Genomic DNA, 25,336 nt, shown 5'->3' with positions numbered 1-25,336 from the left:
ATTTTGCAACAAACAAACAAATAGAATACTGAAATGTCAGTTTGATTCCCATAGTAACGCACATACCTATATATTAATAATTTAGTTGCTAGGACCACCCCCTTAGCAACCAATAATAGTGGATTGGATTACGGATTTCTTCCGAAATAACTTTTCATACAATATAGAATTAACTGAAAATGAATTCAATTCTGCTTAAAGATGGCTAAAAGTATTAAAAGAATGCATTGTTATCGTGTTATGATATATTCTAAAAGTTTCAAATGTCTATCTAGTCGGGAAGTTACTTAAACAAGATTTGTATTGGACAAACAAGAAAAAAATTGTACTGGACAAACAAGAATACGAGCTTACGTTGTAAAATAATGTTACCGGATCGATAATTCAACAGAATCCCGGCATGAATGGACCTTGCCTAAGTCATAATATGAAATGACTCGAAGAAGTATAAAAAAAAAATCCAATTTCCAAACTAACGCAACCGAAATATCAATATTAAGTATGTTGTTCTAAATAAAACGATTCCAGGCAAGCGGCGATCATAATTAAATATTCAAGTATCTCATCTCCATGTGTTTATTTTTGGCAAAGTTGCTCCGGAAATTCTCGAATATTTCAGATTGGTTTTGTAATGTCTTCCCAAATTTATTGTTGTTGATTCATCGACACACGGATATAGATTTTATAACCAGTAAACGGATTTTGATTAACCTATAATTATTGAATTATGTGGTCTAGTCGCGAAATGAAAATGTGAAATTCATCAAACTTGGAAGTTTAACTCTTTCGGTCAATAGATGTAATCGAGATATCAAACTTTCTTGAGCAGAATAGTTTAGTGACAATTTCTTGGGAATCTCATTGATGATTTCTTGAAAATTCTCGCGAATTATCATTCACAGCGTAAGTGGCGAAGGGTGGAGGTGGGCGGTTACCATCCGCCATAAATAGTGCACACTAAACTTTGTCAGTCATGCGTATTTGTTTTCATTGAAATAAAGCTACAATTATTTACAGACGGTGTTGGTTAGTTTTTAAAATTCAATCGAACCTAGCCATAATGTCAAAAAATACTCGTCTAAATAAACTATCTTAAATTGTGCAAATAAATGATACATAACTTTGGATATTTTATAGATAGAATAATATTTTGTATCTATTAGGTATATTTGGTTTAGGCAGGGGTTAATGAATTAAATAAAAAACCAACAGTATATGTATTATCTATTCGAAAATGAATAAATACGAATGAAAAAGTGTGCATATTTTGTCGTTACGCCCAAAGTATATCAAAACTATTATGATTTGGTAATGCAGGGTTTAATAATTGATTTTTAAAAACTAACCACCACCATCTATACATTACTGTAGTCTTAGTTCAATACAAACAAATACGTATGACTGACAAAGTTTAATGTCCACTGTTTATGGTGGATCTTAACTGCCTACATCCACCCTTCGCTACTGCTGACAACCTTTATCCCGACCGAGACGTCTGACGGAAATAACAAGGATTTCTTCTCATCCAACGTTATGTAGATAGTCCAGGCAAATAATTGTATAAAAATATGTAGGTTAACAGCGATCTAATTAGGTATCTACTGATAAATAAATATGTAGTTTAATATTATTTCGATATGTTAGGACGTTAGGTATACAAATACGATTATTACCTCTTCGATGTTTCGATGCAATCTTTTCATATTTCGTTTGACATGGCGTATTTAAAACATGAACATCCTTTGATTACCTTTTTATTCATTCGATGTTTCTTTACAATTACATCATCGCTCGTGGGCCGTGACACAACAGCCCGGGGTGGGGGCTAGCATCCTAGAGACGTCGACCCCAGTCCGGTATATCTTATGATATCCTCTAATCCTGTCCACTACGTAGTTCAGTCCTTTCACCCGGAGGCTCCGGGTTCGATCCCCATCAAGGTCACAATTACAGAACAGATAATAAATAGAATGCCAATGGCTATATTCAATACGCCGCATGGTGAAGCAGGCTTTTGAATGTGTGAGTGTCCTACGAAAATGAATTACGCATTATGCACGTGCAATAGTGTGTGTAATACACCAACATTAAAGGAGCGTAAATGCATAAACCGAGAGCAGTTTTAACTAGTCGACGTTAAACGTATTCTAGACACGTGTGTACGTTTAACCCGGATTCATCCTTACTCGAGTCGGTTACCTGCTATCCCCTTACCCGTTATGTATTTCAGTTCCCATTATTTCTGAGTTCCCTGGTCACAATATATTTATGTGATTTTCTCACAGTCTAGGTGTTTGTAATTGTTTCACTTACATTACAGACTATACTAATGTTTCACTAAACTAATGTCCAGTTGTAGTGTTAAAAAGAACATTATTTATATAAGTAGGTATAATATGAACTTTTCTAAAACAAATAAGTATTTAAATATAAACTACCACACACCAGACGTCTTCTTCATCTTCTTTAGATCACACTTTCCGGGCAGGTCGATACAACTCCATTCGTTTAAAAAAAGGGTTCACAAAGTGTGTGCCGCGGGCCAATTATGTCCCGCGTGACTTTTTGATGTGTCCCGCGAGATTTATGTTAAATCTGTATCATTTTTTTTTATTCAGAAAAGAAACATCGAGTTAATTTTAATATTTTTCAAGAGCCCTTTTTATGTAACCCGGACGCTGTTCCCGTAAATATGCAGTTTGAATTAATAGATTTGCAATTTATTAATTTGTGGAAGCAAAATCATCTTATCGTAGTAAGAATTTATTTGAATTCTACAAAGGATTTTCATTTTTATATCCAAATATAGTTAAGGGGGGACATGCTCGTCGAAGGTCAAAATTGAGTTTTTATTGTATTTTCAAACCATGATCCTGGACACTCCTTAAACGTTGTAGATAATCTATTTATATAATTTTGAAGCCTTATTATCCTTTATAATTATTTTAAACATTTGATGACTGCATAAAGTATTTTTGTTACATAAAATAGTATTCTTTTAAACCTCTCGCTCTAATGTTTTAGAATATAGTCATATTTCGGTACATAACTGTGCATTGGTGTTAAGATTTTTTACATTTATTAATTTTTAAACGCATTTATAAAACCATTAGCATAATTTATTATGAGATAATTTTTGTAAAATATTCACGATAAAAAATTATATTGATAATCTCTGTGATCCCAAATTTGACAAGAATTAGGCATTTTATTATTCAAAAAATCGGCAAGATTAACAAATTTGAAGATGATTCTAAAGATATTTATTATAAGCTATGTGTTCAAACACGCGCGTTAATATCATTTTACTCCCTACTTCAATTATAGTTTGTCAATTTATGGCTACGGCCGTATGTTGTAGCTTAACCACTGGGGAATGACAAAAGAAATGGCGTATTTCAAAAAAATACTACCTTATTCTTAGGTCAATAATTATTATAAATCAATTATTATTCATAAGATGTTTATCACACTTGAATGGTCAAAGACATAGCTTATAATAAATATCTTTAGAATCATCTTCAAATGTGTTAATCTTGCCGATTTTTTGAATAATAAAATGCCTAATTCTTGTCAAATTTGCGATCACAGAGATTATCAATATAATTTTTTATCGTGAATATTTTACAAAAATTATCTCATAATAAATTATGCTAATGGTTTTATAAATGCGTTTAAAAATTAATAAATGTAAAAAATCTTAACACCACTGCACAGTTATGTACCGAAATATGACTATATTCTAAAACATTAGAGCGATAGGTTTAAAAGAATACTATTTTATGTAACAAAAATACTTAATGCAGTCATCAAATGTTAAAAATAATTTTAAAGGATAATAAGGCTTCAAAATTATATAAATAGATTATCTACAACGTTTAAGGAGTGTCTAGGATCATGGTTTGAAAATACAATAAAAACTCAATTTTGACCTTCGACGAGCAAGTCCCCCCTTAAACATGCTCATCAAATGGCTTCTTTATTTGGAAGTACCTATATTTATAAATAAACATTTTCTACAATGAGCATTAATAAATCAAACTTAAGATCAAAATTAACAGACAACCATATCACATCGGTTTTGCATATTCACACCACAAAATTTAAGCTTAGATTGCAGGATTTAGTTTCAAACAAACAATGCATAAATCAAATGGTGAAAAAATTAAATATTATTTTTTAGTAAGTATATAAGAGTAATAATAATGTAAGTATATTTAGTTAAACATATTATAGTTTACACAAACATATGTTTTTTTATATGTTGCCTTATGTTTTTTAAAAACAGAAAATATTTACAAAAGAAGCTCGCCAAATATTTTTGATTTGAAAATTGTCCCTTTGACGAAAAAGTTTGTGAACCCTTGGCTTAAAATGTTATGCCCATATTAGCCAGTAGATTCTGGTGCTTTAGATTATGTTGGGTTCCTCAAATTTCTTGTAGGCTTCGGACGCCACACTCCCATCTTTATTCTTTCCCCAGAATCTTGGCTAGCCTGGATGGACGGACAGAAAATAATCAACTATACCAAGAGCGACACAGATTATGTTCCTAGGCATTCAGATTTCTAGGATTTCAATGATTAATCACCTGATATAACTAACTACCTATGTCAATAATAAATATCTTACGAGTACAACATCCGTATATTTTTCGTTTATTTTAGAAATATTATATGCATGGATAATTTATTCAATAAACCTGTCTTTTAACAATTTACCAATAAAATTAACACCGTTTACTGACTTTACTTGATATATTCACTTATTTAAACGTGACCGTTATTCGATTTGATATCGTGTTATTATCAGATAAATTCACGGCACGAATAAGTATATAATTTCATGATTATTCATTAGATTAGAATTTATCCATCTATTGCCGTGCTACGTACTATTGATTCAAAATTATTAAATTACAATAAGAATTGTCGTGTATGATTTAAAATATAATATGTTAATTCCTAGTAATTATTCTGATTCAATTCCGAATTTTTTGAGCTCTCTTGTTTGTTATGAAATCCGAAGTATTGATATAACGATAGTACGTGGATGACTATTTTCGGTTAACGAAGAGAAATAAATTATATTATAAGTAAGTTTAAACTGCTCAAATAAAAATATGGTACAGGTCTCTTTATTTGAAACCATGCGAGAACAGCCGTATTTTTCATGGCCGATTTCGGCAAAATTCATAAATTCAAGAATGCTAACCTAATCCAGTGGTTTCCAAACTTTATGTTACTACGCCTCCCTTTTAAAAAAAATCTAATCTTGCGCCTCCGCCCCCCTTGATTTCATTAAATAATAGAAATACCTTTTTAAATAGTGAACAACGTACTAATACAAAAATGAAAAAATATACATAAAAATAAACAAGGTTTTACTACCTACTTCTATATTATATTCATTTTTTAAATTAATTTGCTTGACGAATGTGCTTGTTTATTAGCACAATCAATTTCAATAGTAGATCCAAATTCATCATCGTTCATTGACCAATAGATTCTATCATGGGCTCCACATCCTGAAGCAGGCCCCCAGGCCAGGATCTTTCAACCACATATATATTATAACAAAGCAGCGCCGCAGGCGACTTTTTTACTATACATAAAATACTGTGAAAAGTGCATTATCAAACTAACCAAGAACTCAGTAAATAGATTTTTGTTTGCTTCAATATATCTGGCGTAGAAATCATTTAAAAGTGGGGACATGGAGAACTTATTTTTTTTGTAATCTTGATTTCCAAAGCTCCATTTTTTTATGAATGCCTTCACGTTGTCTTTTTAAATCAGTGAATGCATTAGTGGTCCTTGCGTTGATTTATTCACTCATTTTTTTCAGTTTAACAACAAAATTATCGTTCCTAAACAAATTTGCCTCAAATTTCAACATTATGATTTGACCCTTATATTTCATTTTTTCACGAGATAGCCAGCGCGTTTCCACAATATACTATAGAAATGGGGTATTATAAAATTAGTTTCCATATTTTCAGACAGGTTTGCAAACAACTTTTTATAGGACTGTGTAGTTTATAACTAGCGACCGTTTTATAAACTATGCATTTGCAAACCTGTGGCTTCGTTAATTGTGTTAAACTTTTCGCGCCTCCCTTTGCAACACTCCGCGCCTTCCAGTTTGGAAATCGCTGACCTAATCTAACCCAACAAATAATCCAGTATATCGGCTATTTTCAAAAATAATTTGCCGATGGCTTCCACTAAAAAGACAAGAACCAAAAATATTATTGTACATTAAGTATACAAATTTGATGGCCGAGCGGTAACGTGTCGTCTTATAGTTTATACAGTCGCGGATTTCAAATTTGGATCGCGTGCAAATTCACATGTTTTTCTTTAAATATGTAAGTATGTTCTTAAGTGTTTGGACTTACCTAATAGGTTGAGCATCTCATCAAATGAAAATTGTTTTTTGTTAATAGGTAGGTGTATCTCTTCGTGAGGCGGCCAATATCCACATTGGATTGTAATAAAATCATTGTAGAGCCAATTAAAAAATATAATATAATGCATTATGAAATATGTAGGTAGGTACCTAAATGGTTTTAAATTGAAAATTCCATACATTTGATCAAGTATGTTATTTGAACAATATTCCTTCACACAAAAATTATAATAATTGTCAAAATTTTCCACGAATTGCCTTATTTGATTTGATTCGCAAGAAATTAATTTTATTCGACGGTAAAATTCATAAATTTGACATAATAATTGTAGGTTATCCAGCTGTCAAAACGAACATTATATTATTGTTTTTACAAATAAACAACATGGCGGCGACGATGATAATAATAATGTTGCCATTGCGCAGGTGCAAGATAACGTCAGTGACATGCAGCTGCGAGGCGCGCGACATCTTCTGGTGCCAGCACGTGGTGGCGCTTTCCCTCCACCGGATAAGGAATGCCGACACAGTGCGCCTGCGCGTGCCTATATCGGGTGAGTACCTCTACAAATTAATATTACATTTTATATAAGTTCATGATAGGACTATACACCAATTCCGCTCAAGACGTATGGTATGGATCTCCCCTCCCACAGTGCGGAAATATTCAAAATCATATTGTTATAATAATGGGGAGGGATATTATTTATTAAATTGAAACGAATATTTTTTCAGTTCTTTTGAGAATAATTCAAATCTTGTTTTCAAGATTGAATCATCATTATCAACAGCTGGGGTGCGTCTTGTCAGACCCTATTTATCAAAAATCAAGGCAGAGGCAATTTTCGCGCCCACATTGATAGAGCTTTTGGCGACCGCATTTAAACGTCGTTCATACAGACTATAGCTCCTGTAGAATGTAGGTATTACCAAATCCTTCTCACGTGAAACGGAGCAAAATTAAATAATATTATTCTGCGAAGGTTGTAAAGGTTGCCAAAGTATTGAAGTGTTCTTAAAAAAAAGTATTCATACTTGTTTGAAATGCCTAGTTGTATACAGGGATTGCAATACCGGTATTTCAAAACAGGTAATCCAGTATTTTTCGATACCGGAAAACCGGTTTTAAAAATCGGGCAATACTGATATCTTCGGTATTGAAAGTGGAAATATAATGTACTTATTTACAAAATAGCTTTAACATGACTATTTTTATTGGATTACGCGATGTCTGGTTTACTTCCGTTGCCCTTGAATGCCCTTGGAGATCAGCAATGGCACGTGGTATAAAATGTTAATATTTTTAAGAGCTTTATTTTTAAGTATTTATTGATTGATACTTCTGTTTTTCCATATATTTCATGAATACCGGATTCAACAGGAAATACCGGCATTAGTATTTTCATTCGGTATTGCAATCCCTAGTTGTAGCTACCCCTTATTGATACTTGGGTTTTGGGGCGTCCCTCTGGTCGTTTAGTGTCATTTGGGTACCACTGTATGTCCAGCAGTTGTCCACTCGCCGAGCGACATGCCAGCCCATTGCTCATCTGCTTATAACATCGCGTACTCGTGTCTGCTTCCTTATCCATTGGTTTCTTTTGTATTCTCCGTGTTATGCTCAACATGCACATGTCCATGTCACGTTCGCTACTAATCATTTCTAATATATTAGAGTCCACGTTTCCACACTGGTAGCACACATCGGTTGAACGCTTTACCCTTGAGACACACTGGGAAGTCACTTGGAGATATAGATTCAGCGCCCGAATGCAATCCATTTCAGCTTGGTTCTACGGGCAATCTCGTCATACGTTCACCGTCAATTGATATTTTATTTCCCAAGGTATATTGTCATGATTGAATATTACAAATTACACGTTGAAGACATTTACAACATGACATGTACTTATTATCACTTTATCATGTCAGTTTTACACCTTGGTCATTGAGTAAATAAAAAACTGATCGGCTGAAACTCTCGGTTTATTAGATCGATATCAGGGACACTTAATCAACATTAGTAAGATTGTTGGAGTTTTATTTACACATTGTACAAGTCGCTATCTCGGTTGTCACACCATTGTCAAATGAATAAACTATTATTACAATACGCTAAAAAATATTTCAGCTTGATGACGTTAAATATATAGGTATAAAATGAATAGTAGAGGTCCAAGGTGAACCTCTATAGTACACCAGACATATTATTATGGAACCAGAAATAAATCCTTTAAAATATGTATCGATTTTGGTAAATTTGATTTAGGTGTACATAGGATAACTGACAAAATGTCCATATCTATGAATTTCGGCGGCTCCAAATTTTTAACCCTTAATTGCATTTTGTTGCCTTTCAGCAACAAACTGTTTTATTCTTAATATTTTTTTTGTGTAGGTAATGACATTTTAATTACAAATTTGCAGTTCTCTACAACAGTGGACAAAGTATCCTGACAAAATAGATATAGTTTTTATTCACAGCTGCCACTGTTAATTTATAATAATATTAAATACTGCATGGCATGGATTAGAATAGTAGATACTTTAAGTGGTTACTAGCATGCATATAGAGCGAGATGCAGTATTAATACATAAAACTGTCGTTTTTACAGCAATGTTTTAGGGTTTAAATACTTTGGCACGCAAACTACTCTACTTGATGCTAAGGCAAAGGAAATTTATGCCGGCTGAGAAAATGCCTTATTGAAAACAATAATTCGTCTACCGGCTGCCTACCCGCATTGGGTATTGCTAATTTGAATTCGGCCAGGGCCTATGGAACCACATTGAATGTTTTAGCGTTGAGACCGTAAAAGGAAGTCAATACAGACTGTGTTTATCTACCGCGTTTCGCGACTGGTATGGTGGTATGGAACTGCCCTTAGGTATTTTTGCTGTCATCTTTTTGTCAATAATCTTTCGCTAGATGCACATTTCTGTATAGGGCTACAAATGCCATTTATGACAATTAACTAGTAGTCGTGTAAGAATGCTCTTTTAATATTTTATAACTTGCGTAAATTAATCCCAATAGTTAAATAAATTATACCCTGTCGAGTTTAGAAAATAGAAACCCTTTTATCAGTTCACTTTGCAGAGTAGACGTTGGGGATTATGTTTTTTTACCCCGCGTCGCCATTTGTTTCAATTCGTCGCGGATTAGCGCGAGGGCAGGGCCGTATTTACATAATGTGTGCACACACTGGCCGTGCGGTTGGTTGGTATGGGGTACCACGTATAACGCACCCTATCGCAATATTGCAATTCACGCCTTTATTAAAATACACACGACAGTCGCATAAATTATTGTACTCACTGTACCTATTAGATATTGTCTTTTTGTTGTTTCATTTTCAACTAATCGGTAAAAATCTTAACACGAAGAAAAATACGTCATATATTGACAACCCCTAAGCATGTCAACAAACAAATTGATGCTTACGATTTCTTTGATAACTATCCTCACAAAAACGGATGAAATCTTAATTATGTACATCATAAGTCAGAAATAATGGCCTCGGTAACTCTTATACTAGGTTCTACAGCAGTGGTTCTCATGTGCGGCCACCAGCGCTTCACAAAATAATAATTCAAAAATTTATTTATAAAATCATGAAACTGGTAAAAACATGAATACACACTACTCGTCTTAATTTTTTTTTCCACGCTCAAATGATCCATAATGTGTTTTTGTGATGAGCTCATGTGTGAAATAGTCCGTTTCTGAGAATGAAATCAATTCAAAGAATTGGCAACAATTGCTTTATTAATAGATATTGTCGATTTTTCCTACTACTGCATACTGTGAAAGATGATTCAGTGTAATGAACTTCATAAAAAACAAATATCGAAGCTAATTGTCAAATGTAAATTTAGAAACAGCCATGCGGCTCGCATTGGAAGAAAGAAGTTGGTATTGATGAATTTCGATTTGCATTATTTTTAAATAAATAGATATGTACTAAAATGTTCAAATGTCTTTTATTAAATGGAATTGTCTATAAATAAATTGATCCATTTTTTTAGTAAATTAAATTTAGCTTTAATTTTTGAAATCATAACAAAAGTGAAATTTGGTGCGGCCACCACACGTTTCCATAGAACTGTCAATGTCATTTGTGCTGCCACAGTTAAATTTCACGTGAGAACCACTGTTCTACAGTGTGTACCTATCTGGTCTGTAATAAAGTAAATTTGATTAAAACGCCGATGCTATCCAAATATCTTCCTTCAAAAGAAAGTCTTAATTTTATTCAATAGGTATAGGTGTATTGTATCTACTTCAACTAATAACAACAGGTGGGTGTATCGAACCGATAATGCCATAAGTAAATATATCGATCGTTACATTTACTATCTACTAGTGATAGTGATACGACTTTGTTCGTTTGAAATACGGAAATATAGATATACCTACAGAGAGAAGAAATATACCGATTCAATCTTTTTTTATCAATGAGATTGATAACGGTTGATTCTGGGTGTGCAGCACCCCTCCACCAGCACTCACCCCACCACCCCACTATAATATGGCCACTTTACTACTCGTGATTATTTGTTGGAAGTGCCTTATTTTCGAGAAGTTTTATCTTGTAATTTCGGATTGTTTTGAGATATCTATGTATTGAGATGAAACTCTACTAAATTGTTACTAACAGGTAACAATGTGGTCTATAATCTGTACAAGTTTCATTAATATTGATCCAGTAGTTAAGTTATAGCGTAACAAACAGACATACGTACCTATGTACAGGGCTCGAAATGGACAGGAACGCACCGGAGCGCCGTTCCGGTTCATAAGATCCCCAAAATTTTCGCTCCGTCTCGTGGAAAAATAATTTGACCGCTAGATCGGCAATATAACAAAAGAATCTTACACACTCTTATTATAAAATACGCATAAAATTAGATAATTGTGTTAATATTTTCGTAAAATTATCGAGCGCTCCGGTTCGGCCTATGTAGTAACAAAATACTTCAATATTTATATTGAGGTATCCTGGAAATAGTCAAAACGCTGATCATTTGCATTTCATGTGACAACTACTAGTTAAAATCGTCGTATTCAACTAAGATGCCCGTAGCTTAATTGGAAATTCATACTGGCTCAAATTCAGCAGATACAGGTTCAAGTCCCGTCGGGTGTCGTACCTACTTTTTTCTAAGATATGATTTTATCTAGTGTGTATATTATGATGCATGAGATGTTTTCAAATTATGTGGGTATGTATATTCAATATAGATATATAAAATATAGTATAAAATAATAGTTTATTATGTAAAATGTTTTAAATGACAGACCCTTTAATTTTATTATAGGTATAGATGTCACACCAGTATAGTACTGAGTCTGAATCACGACATATTTAATATTTAATGCAGTCAGCCCTTTGTGATTGACCGAGTCATTAATATTCCTCCATAGCGTCAATAACCTGCTTTAATACGACAGACAATACGACGTAACACAAGCTAATAATAACATATGCATATACTGATCCACCAACTTTGTAAAAATATAGTGACGATAAAAAAGTTTATTACAACAAGATCGCAACACCTCCCGATCTTCTGCGACGACCCTTCTTCAGTGTGTGTTTTTTTTTTTTTTTTTTTTTTTTAATTTCTGTGGTTCTATAGCCAGGGTTGCATCTTGTCCACATCATGCAAACTTCTGAACGGCAGTCCGCTTTCCTTACCCACTTGATGACTACCAACACCACACCTTAGTCTTTCTGTATAGTATCATAAAGCTATCCTTGGCATAGCCTTCCTGAGCTCATTTTCCCTCCAGGTTAGTTTTGTGGTTCGGTTTCATGCGTGTCAGTACTGTAGCGACGTCACCAGGTGGTGTCATCGTCGCAGACGTGGATCATGGGCGTTTCGCAAGATTCCACTCTCGAATATACCATGTAACTTCTATATTAAAAAAATTGTTTCTTTTTAACACTACAACAGACAACGAGGCATATTTACAGTAGTGTAGTTCAGTGTTCCTAAATCTTTTTACAGTTGCGGACCGGTAAAAATAGGATACATATTATTTCGGGGACCACCAAAAAAACTATTATGAAGGGGGGACATGCTCGTCGTAGGTCAAAATTGAGTTTTTATTGTATTTTCAAACCATGATCCTGGACACTCCTTAAACGTTGTAGATAATCTATTTATATAATTTTGAAGCCTTATTATCCTTTATATTTATTTTAAACATTTGATGACTGCATAAAGTATTTTTGTTACATAAAATAGTATTCTTTTAAACCTCTCGCTCTAATGTTTTAGAATATAGTCATATTTCGGTACATGAATGTGCAGTGGTGTAAAGATTTTTTACATTTATTAATTTTTAAACGCATTTATAAAACCATTAGTACAATTTATGACGAGATAATTTTAGTAAAATATTCACGATAAAAAATTATATTGATAATCTCGTGATCCCAAATTTGACAAGAATTAGGCATTTTATTATTCAAAAAATCGGCACCTAGTCAAAAATGTTGACAATGTTTTAATGTCTTTGTTACTAAAAAGGTTTGTATTTTTTGTCTGGATACCAATGTTGCATCAGAAGACAATTCGATTAGTTTTCCGTTTTCTAGACTATCAATTGCGCATCGATTGTCGTCTTCCATGAAGGGATTACTTTTTAAAATGAAAATTCGTTTGGAATTTTTGGCAAATGCATTTTAAAATGGGGGACAACTTTACTCTCTGCGGACCGGACCGGAGGTTGGTAAACACTGGTGTAGTTAGTAGCAACGAAATAATTACAGAAACACAGGCTTTATGAAAATCACATGTACCTATGCATTGTGACTTCACCTGGAATCAAACCCTGAGCCCCCCCCAGTATGAGAAGTCAATATCTTTTGTGTATCCTACCCAGTTTTTTATATTGAGGAGTAGGTATGTCATCATTTTTGATACTGTCCTTCCAACGCATGAATGACGGTGGTGTAAGATTTTATTGAAGTATGAATGAGTGCATAGGTCGAAATATTTTATTTTGCATAATTGTTTCATTGCCATTGAAATCACCGAAGGAGAATTTGATTGATGTCCAAGTATGCACAAGTTTTACGCGTAGGTTAGGTACACCGACCACTTGATAGAGAATTTCCCTAGTTCCAATAAAAAGATCGAAAGTGGATTAAAAAGTTATATGAAGAGCCTGTATTGCACTTTTTTTGTGCTTTTACCGAGGCTTTGACTGCGACTCGCTGTCATATCGCCTCTTCTCTTCTAGAAGGGGATCCGTCGATCAGGTCCTCACTTCTACTCTGTTAAATAACTTTACAATTTTGCCTAGCTCTTCCGTCTTACCCACCATCAGGATACCCTTCAATTCGTCGACATTATCATAGATATCCGCAATTCGCAGCTGTACTCTGTGAAGTTCATATTTAGGGCATTGTAGTGCTATATGTCCAATGTCCTCTAAAACATGACATTCATCGCAGAGTTGCGATTCGCTTCTTCCCACGAGGACATCAAAAATCTTTTGCCCATTGTGTACCCTGTTCTTAGCCTCAGTATTAACTTAAGCTCATTCCTCGTCAAAGGAGACTACAAACCAGGGCACCTCTCGTGGTGATGGTAGAATATACGTACTCCATTTCACCTTTAGTAATGATGCCCTATGGTGAAAATCTATCCACATACTTTGGCCCATTTTCTTTATAGCCTCATTCCAGTCCAGGTTGTCTGGTATCCACTGATAATTGCACTAATTCTATCATAATAATAGGTACCTACTCAGTATTTATGTAAACACTATACTACATTAATACTGGTTTGTGTTTGTGTAACATATTTATTACGTATTATACCCAGGGTTGCCAGCCATCTCGGAGAATAATTTACTGTCCAGGATTCCGCTTAAACCACAAACGGGACCCAAAATATCCCGGAATTTTAGAGACCACACAGAAAAATCTAAAAAATGTTCCCATACCTATGAATGTCATATTGTCACGATTTCTTAAATATGTTGTATTATAAATGACATTGGGTTTTTGAAAGCTCTGTTATAATATAATAGATATATTGATGATAATATTTTAACCACGAGGAAAAATCGGTGGATTAATCGAGGCTAGATTCTCGCGTCTGCGAATTAGCATATTAATTGTGATTTTAACGTGCGTTCGGATACAGATTAAGAGATCCAATGTGTTGAGCCGTTGAACGAATGGGTAACAAACATTTCACATAAAAACTATAGAATGACACTTAATTATTGGGTGTTGCCTTCTGAGTCTAGACACGAAGGAGTGTCTTCAATTCTTCATTAATTGGAGAGGATCCTGAATTAGTGCCTAGCTGCGCGGTCTAAGAGGGCATGTCAGATCAATCACCTGGTTCCGAAACGTCACTCACGACACTTAGGTAAATCGTCATTAAAACATTCACGCGGCGTATTTTTATTTACATCATTATTGTATCACGTTTATAAATATGTATGATGCGCCCATGCATACGTAAAGCGGCCTCTCTGCACATGTTTAATTGTTTTATTTTTAAAAGTACTAACTTATACTAATGAACTGTTTCCTGTGGCAACAACTGGCGGTGCCAACGTACTATGAGGCAAACTTTATATGTACTAATTGTCCGACTACGCAATATTTAACTACCTAAACTAACTCGAATGCTATTTATTCGAAAAGACTAAAGCTCCGCCAATAAGTAAATGAGGTGTTATTCCAGGCGCTACGTACAGTTGAGTATACATAATATGAGGGACACCGTATCTTTTGTCATGATGGGGAGCCCGATGCTTTGAATACTCTTGCGTGATGAATTGATCGTGATCAGTCAAAAATTGACTCGTATGGTGGTCCAGAGGTATTTTCATTTGCCACATATCTGGAAAAAAATACGTAAGTATGTGACTCGTCCCACGTAATCTCAATTAGTTATCATCAGATCCACCGTCCGGATGACGAGGCGGCGCACTCCCTCGTCTGTGAGAGCCATGGTGGATGCGCCGTGTCTGTTTATGCAGATCTATCAGGGGCATTTCGGGCATGACAGTTGGCACGACCGTTGCAGTTGTACTTTGTCCGCATAGAAGACGTTTACTATCCTGGTTCACTTGTATTAAGCGCTATCTAGCTAGACCGTATCCGCTGCCAGCCGGACGTGCAATTCACTGGTAGATTGTGAATGCCTTACTGAACGATGTCTCGGCGTGACATTAAAATACCTATAAGGCGATCTGAGATACGTGATTTGGGCAGATTCTCACGCCGATCGCCGCTTACCGTGTTTTATCGGTACCTAATCGTCGACTTAACTGTCACCGATCATCTGTTGAGCTATGCGCGAAAAATAGTAAATATTCTATTTTTGCCGCGACGTTCCAAAATGGTGACAGTTATGTCAGCGCTCCATTGGCGAGCCAAAAGTCCGAGGACAATAAGTCGTCCGATTTGTCTATGCTCTGCTACTGATCAACGAACGAATAAAAAAGTCGAGCTGTCAAAAGTTGCGATTATCGTAATGTCTTCCGATAATCCTACAATTTTGTGTTATATATATCTAGCTTGCATAAAATAATAGACCAATTAAAACAACACAAGTTTTACGTTTTCTTTTATGAATTTCATAAATACAAATTAAAAAATAATTTATAAATCTCTCATTTTCTAACGTGTAAATTAACAAATCAATCAATAAAAATATTTAAAACAATTACAGATTTTTTTCCGGTCCGAATGATTGCGTATTAATGTCAAATCGAATTTACGCAGTGATCGACGGACGAAGTCTGGCAAAACGGAGAGTAAAATATCAAACATGTTTGAAATCCAACGAGCCTGGTCTGCGGATTAAAAAGTCCGCAGATCTGGGGTGCTCCACGCGAAAAAAAAGTCCGAAGACTGTAAATCGTCTGACTTGCGTGCCAATGGAGCGCCGGCTTTAGGTCGACGATACCGAGACAGTGGCAAGCATGATAATAATATGCCAGTGTAATTTGTCATTAACGCTGGTATCAGTGGTATCTCGTACGACGTATGTGGACGATGTACCTACTACCTGTTCTGCCCTGCGTCATCGGCGTATGTCCTAGAAGTATTCTAGTTTTCTTCGCATTTTAGAGCGTAATGCAGAAACATTTGGCATAACTAAAATTTCCTTAGCAGAAAACACTATGCTGAAACATTGTCCTTAGTTAAGATCACGTTCGTTTTTTCTATTGAAAATAATACCATATTTAAAAATTCTCTTTCCTATAGTTTAGGTAAATTATTTTATAATATTGTTAAAACGATGACAAAAATATGACAACTGCACTTTATAAATGCAATAACTATAAATACATATTAATATTTGATTATAATACTCTTATGTTTCCGTTATCAGTCATTATACGTGATTCCACAGGCACCGCAAAATATTTTTTTAACATGGTAACACTAGCGTCAAGTGTCATTCTATCATCTGGCATCTTGTATTTCTGCGCGCTGGCGTATAAAAGTAAAATAATATTCTGCAAGTACATGCCAAACGAATTAACACTATCAATATCCATATTGAGATACATTGTTAAATGAATTTGAGTGTATGGACTGTTTTATAGACATGCGAATTTATTTTGACAGCAGCTGTCAGTGGTAAATGGTAATACAGAAGGGGACGTGTTCATAACAAAAGTAGTCTATGGTTAAGGATTCCTTAACTCTATACTCAGGATTGTCTATAGTTAAGTCATGCTTTTCGGCGACTTATCCTTAGGATCGAAATCTTAGATTGTGCATGCCGCTCTAAGTTAATACACCACGATTAAACAAATTACCGGCGCTGCGTTAGAATGACAAAAGACTAAATTTTTTTAGTCTATTCCGGCACGAAGTTCGAGTGCACAAGCAAACGAACGCACGGATAAAGGATTCAGTGGAAAAACGACCGCGCTATCGTAATAATGCGGCTTTGTTTTATCTGCCCATACTTCCGAAGTGAATAGCCTTCGTATCTTTTGTCTGCCTGCTCACGACCGCAGTGTTGACTGCAGGCTGCCACCCATTGTTGCAGGCAATATTGCTTATTGCTTTGTCCACAATATCGATTCGTAATATTGAATAATGTTGAGCGACTCCACGTAATATTGTTGGGTAATTACTGATTATTAATCGAATCAAGTTGTAAGTTAAAAGTCCTTATAGTGCAGAAATTACGATCCAATTTTCTTTTGTTGATATCGTTACTTTTAAATGCTTACAAATCAGAATGTGGCATGAAAAACAAAGAAATATAAGCAGTATTAGATAAACGCAAAGCGGGGTAAATAGGAACGTGTTCAGATTTCATATTCAATTTAAATCTTATGCTGGATGACTGAGAAACTAAATTTGCTTGCCAAAGTCCACCCTTGCTCTCATACTCGAAAAATCATGGGTGGAATATATCAATATCCGAAGCGATTTCATTCAACACAATTATTGCCCGCCCAACTGGCATTTCTAAGAGAACAAACAGCTTTACTAATGTTCCCAATGTATAAGATGATAGTTATCAGGTGGACACAGGTACATAAGTCAGAATAAGTACGCAGTTTAATATAATTCTCTTCTGACTTTAAGACTACAATATGTAAAGATACCTAAGGGAAAGTCAGTCGGATGAAGCCACGGACAGCATCCAAACAGTCTCAAGCAAAGGATCCTCAAGAATCCCTTCTGAACCCTCTCCACCATAAGACCGTACGTACTTCAACTGATGCTGTGCCCAAACAATAGCCGAGCAGTTTCTACCTCTCTACCTGATATTATGCCTGCTAATTATTACAATGATATTAATGAAATTATTAATTACATAACATACATACCTACGTATGAACTACGTCGCAGTAATCTTTGTAAATCTAATTTCTGAATGCAGAAATCTCTAACCTGGTCAAATAAATGAATTAATGTAGGTAAGAGTAAATAATTTATTATGTTTTGCCCTGTTTACGAAACTCCCCCAATCGACACGTGCAACAATATGCGACTGAATTAGACCCACTTTTCGTTCAGTTATAAAACAATGCATAGTACTTACGCAATGCAAGACTTTAAAAAGACTCTTGCTACCCAGTGGCGGGTTTAGGGGTGCGTTGGCCGGACCAATTTGGGACCCCCATGATAAAAAAATAATATAATAAACAGCAGAAATCACATCCTTTATCAAAATTAATTATTATTGAGGATACTATTAGTGGTTTATTTTTTTGCGTACAATAATTATCTGTTTGAATGGTTATGTTATGGACCCGTTTGATGTTGCTTGAATGGTTTTTCTTATGCTCTTTGCAATATCACATACTCAATTTGCGAGAAAATACGCATATTTTGAAGATTAATTCAGTAATTATATGACTGTTTCGATGCACCTTTTAAAATCTTTGATGAATCGATTGATCAAAAAAAATCGCCTCTGCTGCCACAGCTTCATAATACGGCCACGGGCCATAGGACAGACAAAGTCGAAGCACCACATTCCTCACTTTTGCATCGCAGTGCGTATATCGCTCTTGTATCATCGCTGCACAGTGAGGAAAAGTGCGAAGTGTCCTGGAAGGCAACGAGCGCGACACCGGTGTCCTGTCTGAAACGGGCCTATCCTTCACTAGGAATGTGCATCACTGAGGGCCTTGTATCAACCAAATTTGCATATAACCAGCTGGTGTTCTGACATAATTCATTATTCGATGCAACCGTTCACTTCCTAACGTACGCAACCACAGAACAGATAATAAATAGAATATCGATAGAATATCGCTAGATACATAGATAGATAGAATATCGCCGCATTTTGATGCAGTGTTTTGAATGTGTGAGTGTCCTACGAAAAATGAAGCACGCATTATACACGTGCAATAGTGTGTGTAATACACCAACATTAAATGAGCGTAAATGCATAAACCGAGAGCAGTTTTCAGTATTCGAGGTAAAACGTATTCTTGACACGTGTGTAGGTTTAGCCCGGATTCTTCCTTACTCGAGTCGGTTACCTGCTTCGCCTTACTCGTTATGTATTTCAGTTCCCATTATTTCTGAGTTCCCTGTACGCAACGCTTGAATAATCAAAATGGTCATCGAAAACGAGCCTACTCATGGACAACTCGGTCGGTTCATACAAACTTCTTTCTTTCGTGAACAGATACGTATCTACATTATGTAGATTTTGGCGACAATCGGTTGCGTACGCCGTAGCCGTAGAGAATACCTAAATTATCATAATCTTTCAAAGTTAATTAATGCAATTCCGTAAAACTTTTTAAACATAAATAGCCTTAGAAATCTAGAATCGTGTTTTCATGAAAGCGTGGTGTTATCTCTCATTTCGGTACAGATATTGTAAAATATGGATGATAAATTAATTCCTGCTATATTGTAATAATGACTTTATTGCATATTATGTTCATGAATGTTTATCAATAATTGTCATATTCTGATAACAAGACTGCAGGTGTCTGAAAATCATATTGCCATAAAATGCATTTATATGCACCTTATTCGTAAAGTTATTCCGTATGTCATGTCCACCTTATTATGAATAATGCTACTGGATATGGATGCGTATGTCCTTGTTTAAATATTAATCTACGGATGCAACTACCTAACGTACCTGTATGCCCCATTTTACCAAACCCTCTCCTCGACACGTGGGCCGAAGTGCGTCTAACTTCGGCCCGATTCGCGTACGCACCAGGCCCAAAACTAGGTCGAACAGCTATTTTTAATTGATATAATAAATAGACTTCCAAACAAGTACATTAACATATCAGTTTGGATTAATTCACGTTATAATTACAATTTAAGCAAGCGAGGCCTGTGTAACCATGGAACGAGTATGTACTAATCTACCTATAGAAGTTTAATGCACTAGCGCAGTGGTTCCCAACTCCCCGGTCCGTGGATCAAATGGTACCGGGCCGCCCAAGGAACATTGAATTATTTTCATTTTATTTACTGTGGTGTATTTATCTCGGGTTTGTGCGACTTTGCTCGCTTTGATGGTTGCAATAACTTTTCATATTATATTATAAATTTTTGTAATCAATACCTATGTAACTGTTTGTTTTCTTAATAAAAAAAATCGACCTACAGAGTCTTACTGTTCGTAATTTAATTGGAAAATTTGAGTCCAGGTAATGTTTATGATGTTAAGAATCCAACCCATCAAAAACGTAAACGTATTGCTAAACATATCGATGTTATCAATCAGTGTGGGTGAACATCTAGAATAATCAATTACACGTCGTTCTCAAGAACATGGACTTTCTTGTGGTAGGTACTACATAGCATATTCTTCATAAAGATTTGCATTTTTGAAGGCGTCCACAATAACTTAAACCGAATGACCATCTTGGTAGGTGGGCTTTAAAGCAATTTGAAAATAAATATACCTCTTATTTTGATAACCATATGTAAAGGCACCCCAGTGTTTCAATTTTACCACGTTTTTATTAGCTCGTATTCTTGTTTGTCGGGTACAGATTTATTCTTGTGCACTACAAATTTTTTTAACTAACTTCCTGACTAGCTAGACATTTGAAACTTTTAGAATATATCAGAACACGACGACAATGAATTCTTTTGGCCATCATTAAGTAGAATTGAATTAATTTTCAGTTAATTCTCTTTTGTATGTTTCGGAACTTATATACGTGCGTTACTATGGAAATCAATATGAAATGTCAAAATGACATTTCTGTATTCTATAATATTTATTCAGTATTTCTATCAAGTACAAAAAAAGTATTTATTAATACATAGAATTGTCAAGTTTATATCGTCTCTGTTCTGGCAGAACACATTAACTAGAGAATACTAGTTTTGAGTAATTTGACTTTGAAGTTGTTAAAATGTTTGAAATGGTCTATCATGCGAGTTTATTAAGTAATCGTAAAAAGGATGACTTTAAAATAAAGACTGTTTATTTATTAAGAAGGTTTTCAGACGGCAAAGTTTGAAATAAGGAACATTTTGGTATAACTAAGTCAATATGTCATTTTTTCGAATTAGTGTCTTCTGCCAGAACAGTGACGATATGATTCAACAGAAAATTTAAAAACGTGGTATACCTATAAAAAGTTCTTCTTATCTTTTATTTATTTAATCTCGGTTTTATTAAAACTATCTCTGTATAGATATAATTTGATCGGAAAATGTTGACGTGCTAGGATTGCGCTCTTTGGGCGTGTATGTATAGACAGGGAACAAAGTTTGTATCAATCACTCTCTATAGTTTGGCCCGGAGATTCCCAAACCTATTTGTCCCACTGGTCTTTTCAGAAAAATATTTCTCAACGCTCTTTGGAAATCTACCATAAACAAACAAACAGTAAGATGCAGTCACATATTAGTAGGGATTCCAATCCCGGGATCCCGGGATCCCGAGCTATTTTCGATACCTATGAATCCCGGGATTGATAAACATAATCCCGGGATTTCGGGATTGATTTTTTTTATCAATTTGTATGGAAAATAAAATAAAATCGAAAATATAACAGAAAAAATACTTTTAATAAAAAATAACTACATTAGAAATAAACTGAGTTTGAATGAAGTTTTATACCCATGTGTAGGTAGCCGATTCATTTTATTTTTTCACATAAATTATTAAAAATGAGAAAGATTGGAAAAAAACAATGCTTCGCACTTTTAACAAAGTAATTCCACCATATTTGGCTGACTAATTAGATTTATGAAGCGGAAAGGCCATAAGTACGCCATGATTATTTGCTTTACTATTTTAAATCTCGCTAATCCATTCATTATGTCTTTACTATCAGAAACAGCAATCTCATATTAAATTCACATTATTATTTATATTACAATATTATTTACTCAATTAAACTTGTGTATTTCCAAGATTGAACGTATACAATATTAACAATAAATGTCTTAAATAGAATGAATTATACTAGATTTATTTTTGATCGATTTTATCAATGTTATTTGTAAATATAAAAATTTTATATAAATAATGGAAAGAAATGCCAATCCCGGGATCCCGGGATTGTCAAATTGTAATCCCGAAATCCCGGGATCAGAATTTTGGCTCGGGATTGGATTCCCTACATATTAGCGTTCATCTATATTTAAATAAGATGCGTGATGGTTAAATTATGAAATTATTCATTATAATGAACCATACTAACATTCGCATATACACAAAAAATAAGGTAACGGAACATAATCGGAATAAAAAGTGCGAATAACACGAAAAGAATGAACCTGATGCGCTGCCATCAAATTTTGAATGTTTGGCTCTTATTTTTGTTAGCGCCACATATTCCTGCCGACACGCTCGCTTTCTAACATCTGTGGGCTGTTTCAACTGGCATGTTGTGTGTTTATATGTAAAATATAGTAGACAATCACTACGAATTCAACTGTATGCTACACAACACGTGAAACATCTACTTTTCAAAATTTTCTTCTACTTTCTCCTATTACCGTCTCCTTATTCGTATCCAACGCCCTCAAATTACTTCCAAGGCTACTTACTACTGCACTCTGGATCGCTCCACTCTAGAATTTATGTTTTCTGAGGTATTTTTTAATTATTTATTTCTTTAAAATCTCTTATGATAATAATATATTTTTAACAATGATCCGTCGTCACATTTGCTGTGTTGGTATATTTTTATTTGTGTTTAGTTTTTAATGTCAATGTTTCAGGTCATTCATTCTCATTTCATTATCACATTTTACCGTGGGAATTCTTTCTTATCAACTTCATTACGATTATATTTTAATTGTTTACTTCTTGTTTTTAATATGACAACTTCCTCTCTCTTCCTCGTAAAGCAATATTGCGCCGCTCTCGTCGCGGACGCGTTTCCGGTTTCTATCAAGTCTTTTGTGATTATATTTTCAGAATCAATTCTAACAAAGACTGTGCAACATTGCGGCTCTAATTGCTTATTTTGATACTCGATTCATATTGTTTTCTAACGTTATCAATGAATTAAAGAGAACATTGATATCGAGGTCGTTAATCCTAAAGGGTTTAAGTGACAATTCGCAATTTATCTTCAGAGTAATTTTAAATAATAATTATTGGTTTTCGTCATATTATATTAAAAAAATTACTTGTAACTTCGTTATTTAATAACTTTTACCGCGTTACAAATACTCGAACACTACACTACAAACATTGCTTGCCCTATGCCCCAATACTGGATCATGATATAGTGAAAGAAGAATTCATACTTTTGGAACGCCAAAAATGTCATTCTAAACAATATAACCTCACATATTTTTCATAAAGGTACATACTGAGTACCTACTTACAAAGGTGAACAATGCAAGGGCGTCAACATTAGATTTATTCGCGAGGGATGCACTGAGATAAAAAGACGCTTTGCACTTTAGCCATTATTTATACATTGGCCATTTTAGTAGCGCTATGAACGCCGGGCTTCCTACCTACTTTCATATTTTAGATGTGTCATTTGACGAAAAAGTGGCGTCACCGTTCGGGGCTCACGCGTGTGCTGGCGTTTCTAAAAAACGCCAATGCTGAAGGAAACTTGTGGTTCATTATTATTTAGAATATGTACATGCTCAATCACAAAAAAGCGAAAAGCAGTATGCTTCACGTATACCTATTATAAAAAAAGTCTGATTTTCTGTTGCTACCAATTCAACAATCACACTAAAAATCGTCATGGAATCGCTCTTGTAATGAATTGTAATAAAAATGTTATAAGTATACCTCCCTCTAGTTCTCTAATATTTTGTTTGCCATAAATATAATATAATACCTACCTATTTCATCAAGAATACTGCCCAAAAACATAAATGACAATGTACGCATTATCGTTGCCTCATAGTTTACTTCTTTTGATAGCAAATTCCTCCCCGAAGCATTATTCTATACCCGTCAAAAATAGTAGGCAAAAGGTTGGTCACGTGGCTTAGGCACCTGCGCGCGCATCGGCAATCAGGTGCTGCCTGCAACAAAAATAATAATGCATTCCCCCGCCCTCCAAATCTACCACCGTCTTGCCGTCATCGTCTCTTTTTTGTACAGTTTTCTGGAGTATAAATGCAAAAGAATCGTCGGTCCTATGATCTTGGCGTACACAATAATTCATTTTATTCTCATCTCTTTCTAGTAATTTATTGTGCGGTTAAGGCATCTCGGGATATCACAGAGAAAGAGATACGCGTATCTTTTTTCCCGCTCTCCTCGGCGTCTGAAAGCCAAGTCGGTCATTTGGCATGCTTACCCCCTGGGTGGCTTCTCGAAAATAGGGGTGGTTGGGATCTTAGACAATAGATACAGATAGACGCTTCACATTGCCTTGGTACGTGAAGCTGCTTGCCGTGTGTTTGGTTGTGTGAGTGAGTGGACATATACGAATACAAACGTTCGAGACCATAGGCGTGCGGGAGAAACGGAATATTATTAATATTCATTGATGTTCATTGGTGGATATCTTCAATATAATAAATACAGAAACTTCAAAATGTATTATTATTTAATTATCATAATAATATGGTACTTACATTAAAATTAACAAAGTAAATCACTAAGTAGGTACATGAGTATAATCAATATTAAACTGACAAATTATCATATTAATTTACAAGTATCAATAATTCAAAGGTATGAAATCACATCATCTAAAAATATATACCTACAGAGTATATAAATAGACATGCACAATAGCGAATCGAATACAAAATATGGATCAAAGAAAATCACTTTGAAAAATTCAGATTATTAAAACACAAGTTGAAGGACGTGCAAAAAAAACCTATACAAATTATAATATTTGGATTATATAGAACAGGTCTGGGCAAGCGGCCCGTCAAGTTTTTCTGCGGGACCGGCGAGTTTTAATCGTATTTTTGAAAAAAAATACTTTTTTCTACATTTAACGCTTTGTTAAAAATAAAATTTTATAAAT

General features: G+C 34.7%; 1 protein-coding gene across 1 annotated transcript in view; it reads left to right on the top strand.

Annotated features, from left to right (window-relative positions):
• LOC147074567 (zinc finger SWIM domain-containing protein 4-like) overlaps positions 1 to 25,336 on the top strand; it is a 171,494-nt gene that overhangs the window by 99,612 nt on the left and 46,546 nt on the right. The window contains exon 3 of the mRNA XM_085944090.1: positions 6,838 to 6,965. Coding sequence (XP_085800216.1) covers positions 6,838 to 6,965 — 128 coding nt within the window. The remainder of the gene's footprint in view (positions 1 to 6,837; positions 6,966 to 25,336) is intronic.

Source organism: Rhyacophila brunnea, unplaced genomic scaffold, assembly GCF_057557595.1.
Source record: "Rhyacophila brunnea isolate RB1 unplaced genomic scaffold, BYU_Rbru_1.0 scaffold_16, whole genome shotgun sequence".
NCBI classification, from domain to species: domain Eukaryota; kingdom Metazoa; phylum Arthropoda; class Insecta; order Trichoptera; family Rhyacophilidae; genus Rhyacophila; species Rhyacophila brunnea.
This window is presented reverse-complemented; position numbering and strand designations above follow the sequence as displayed.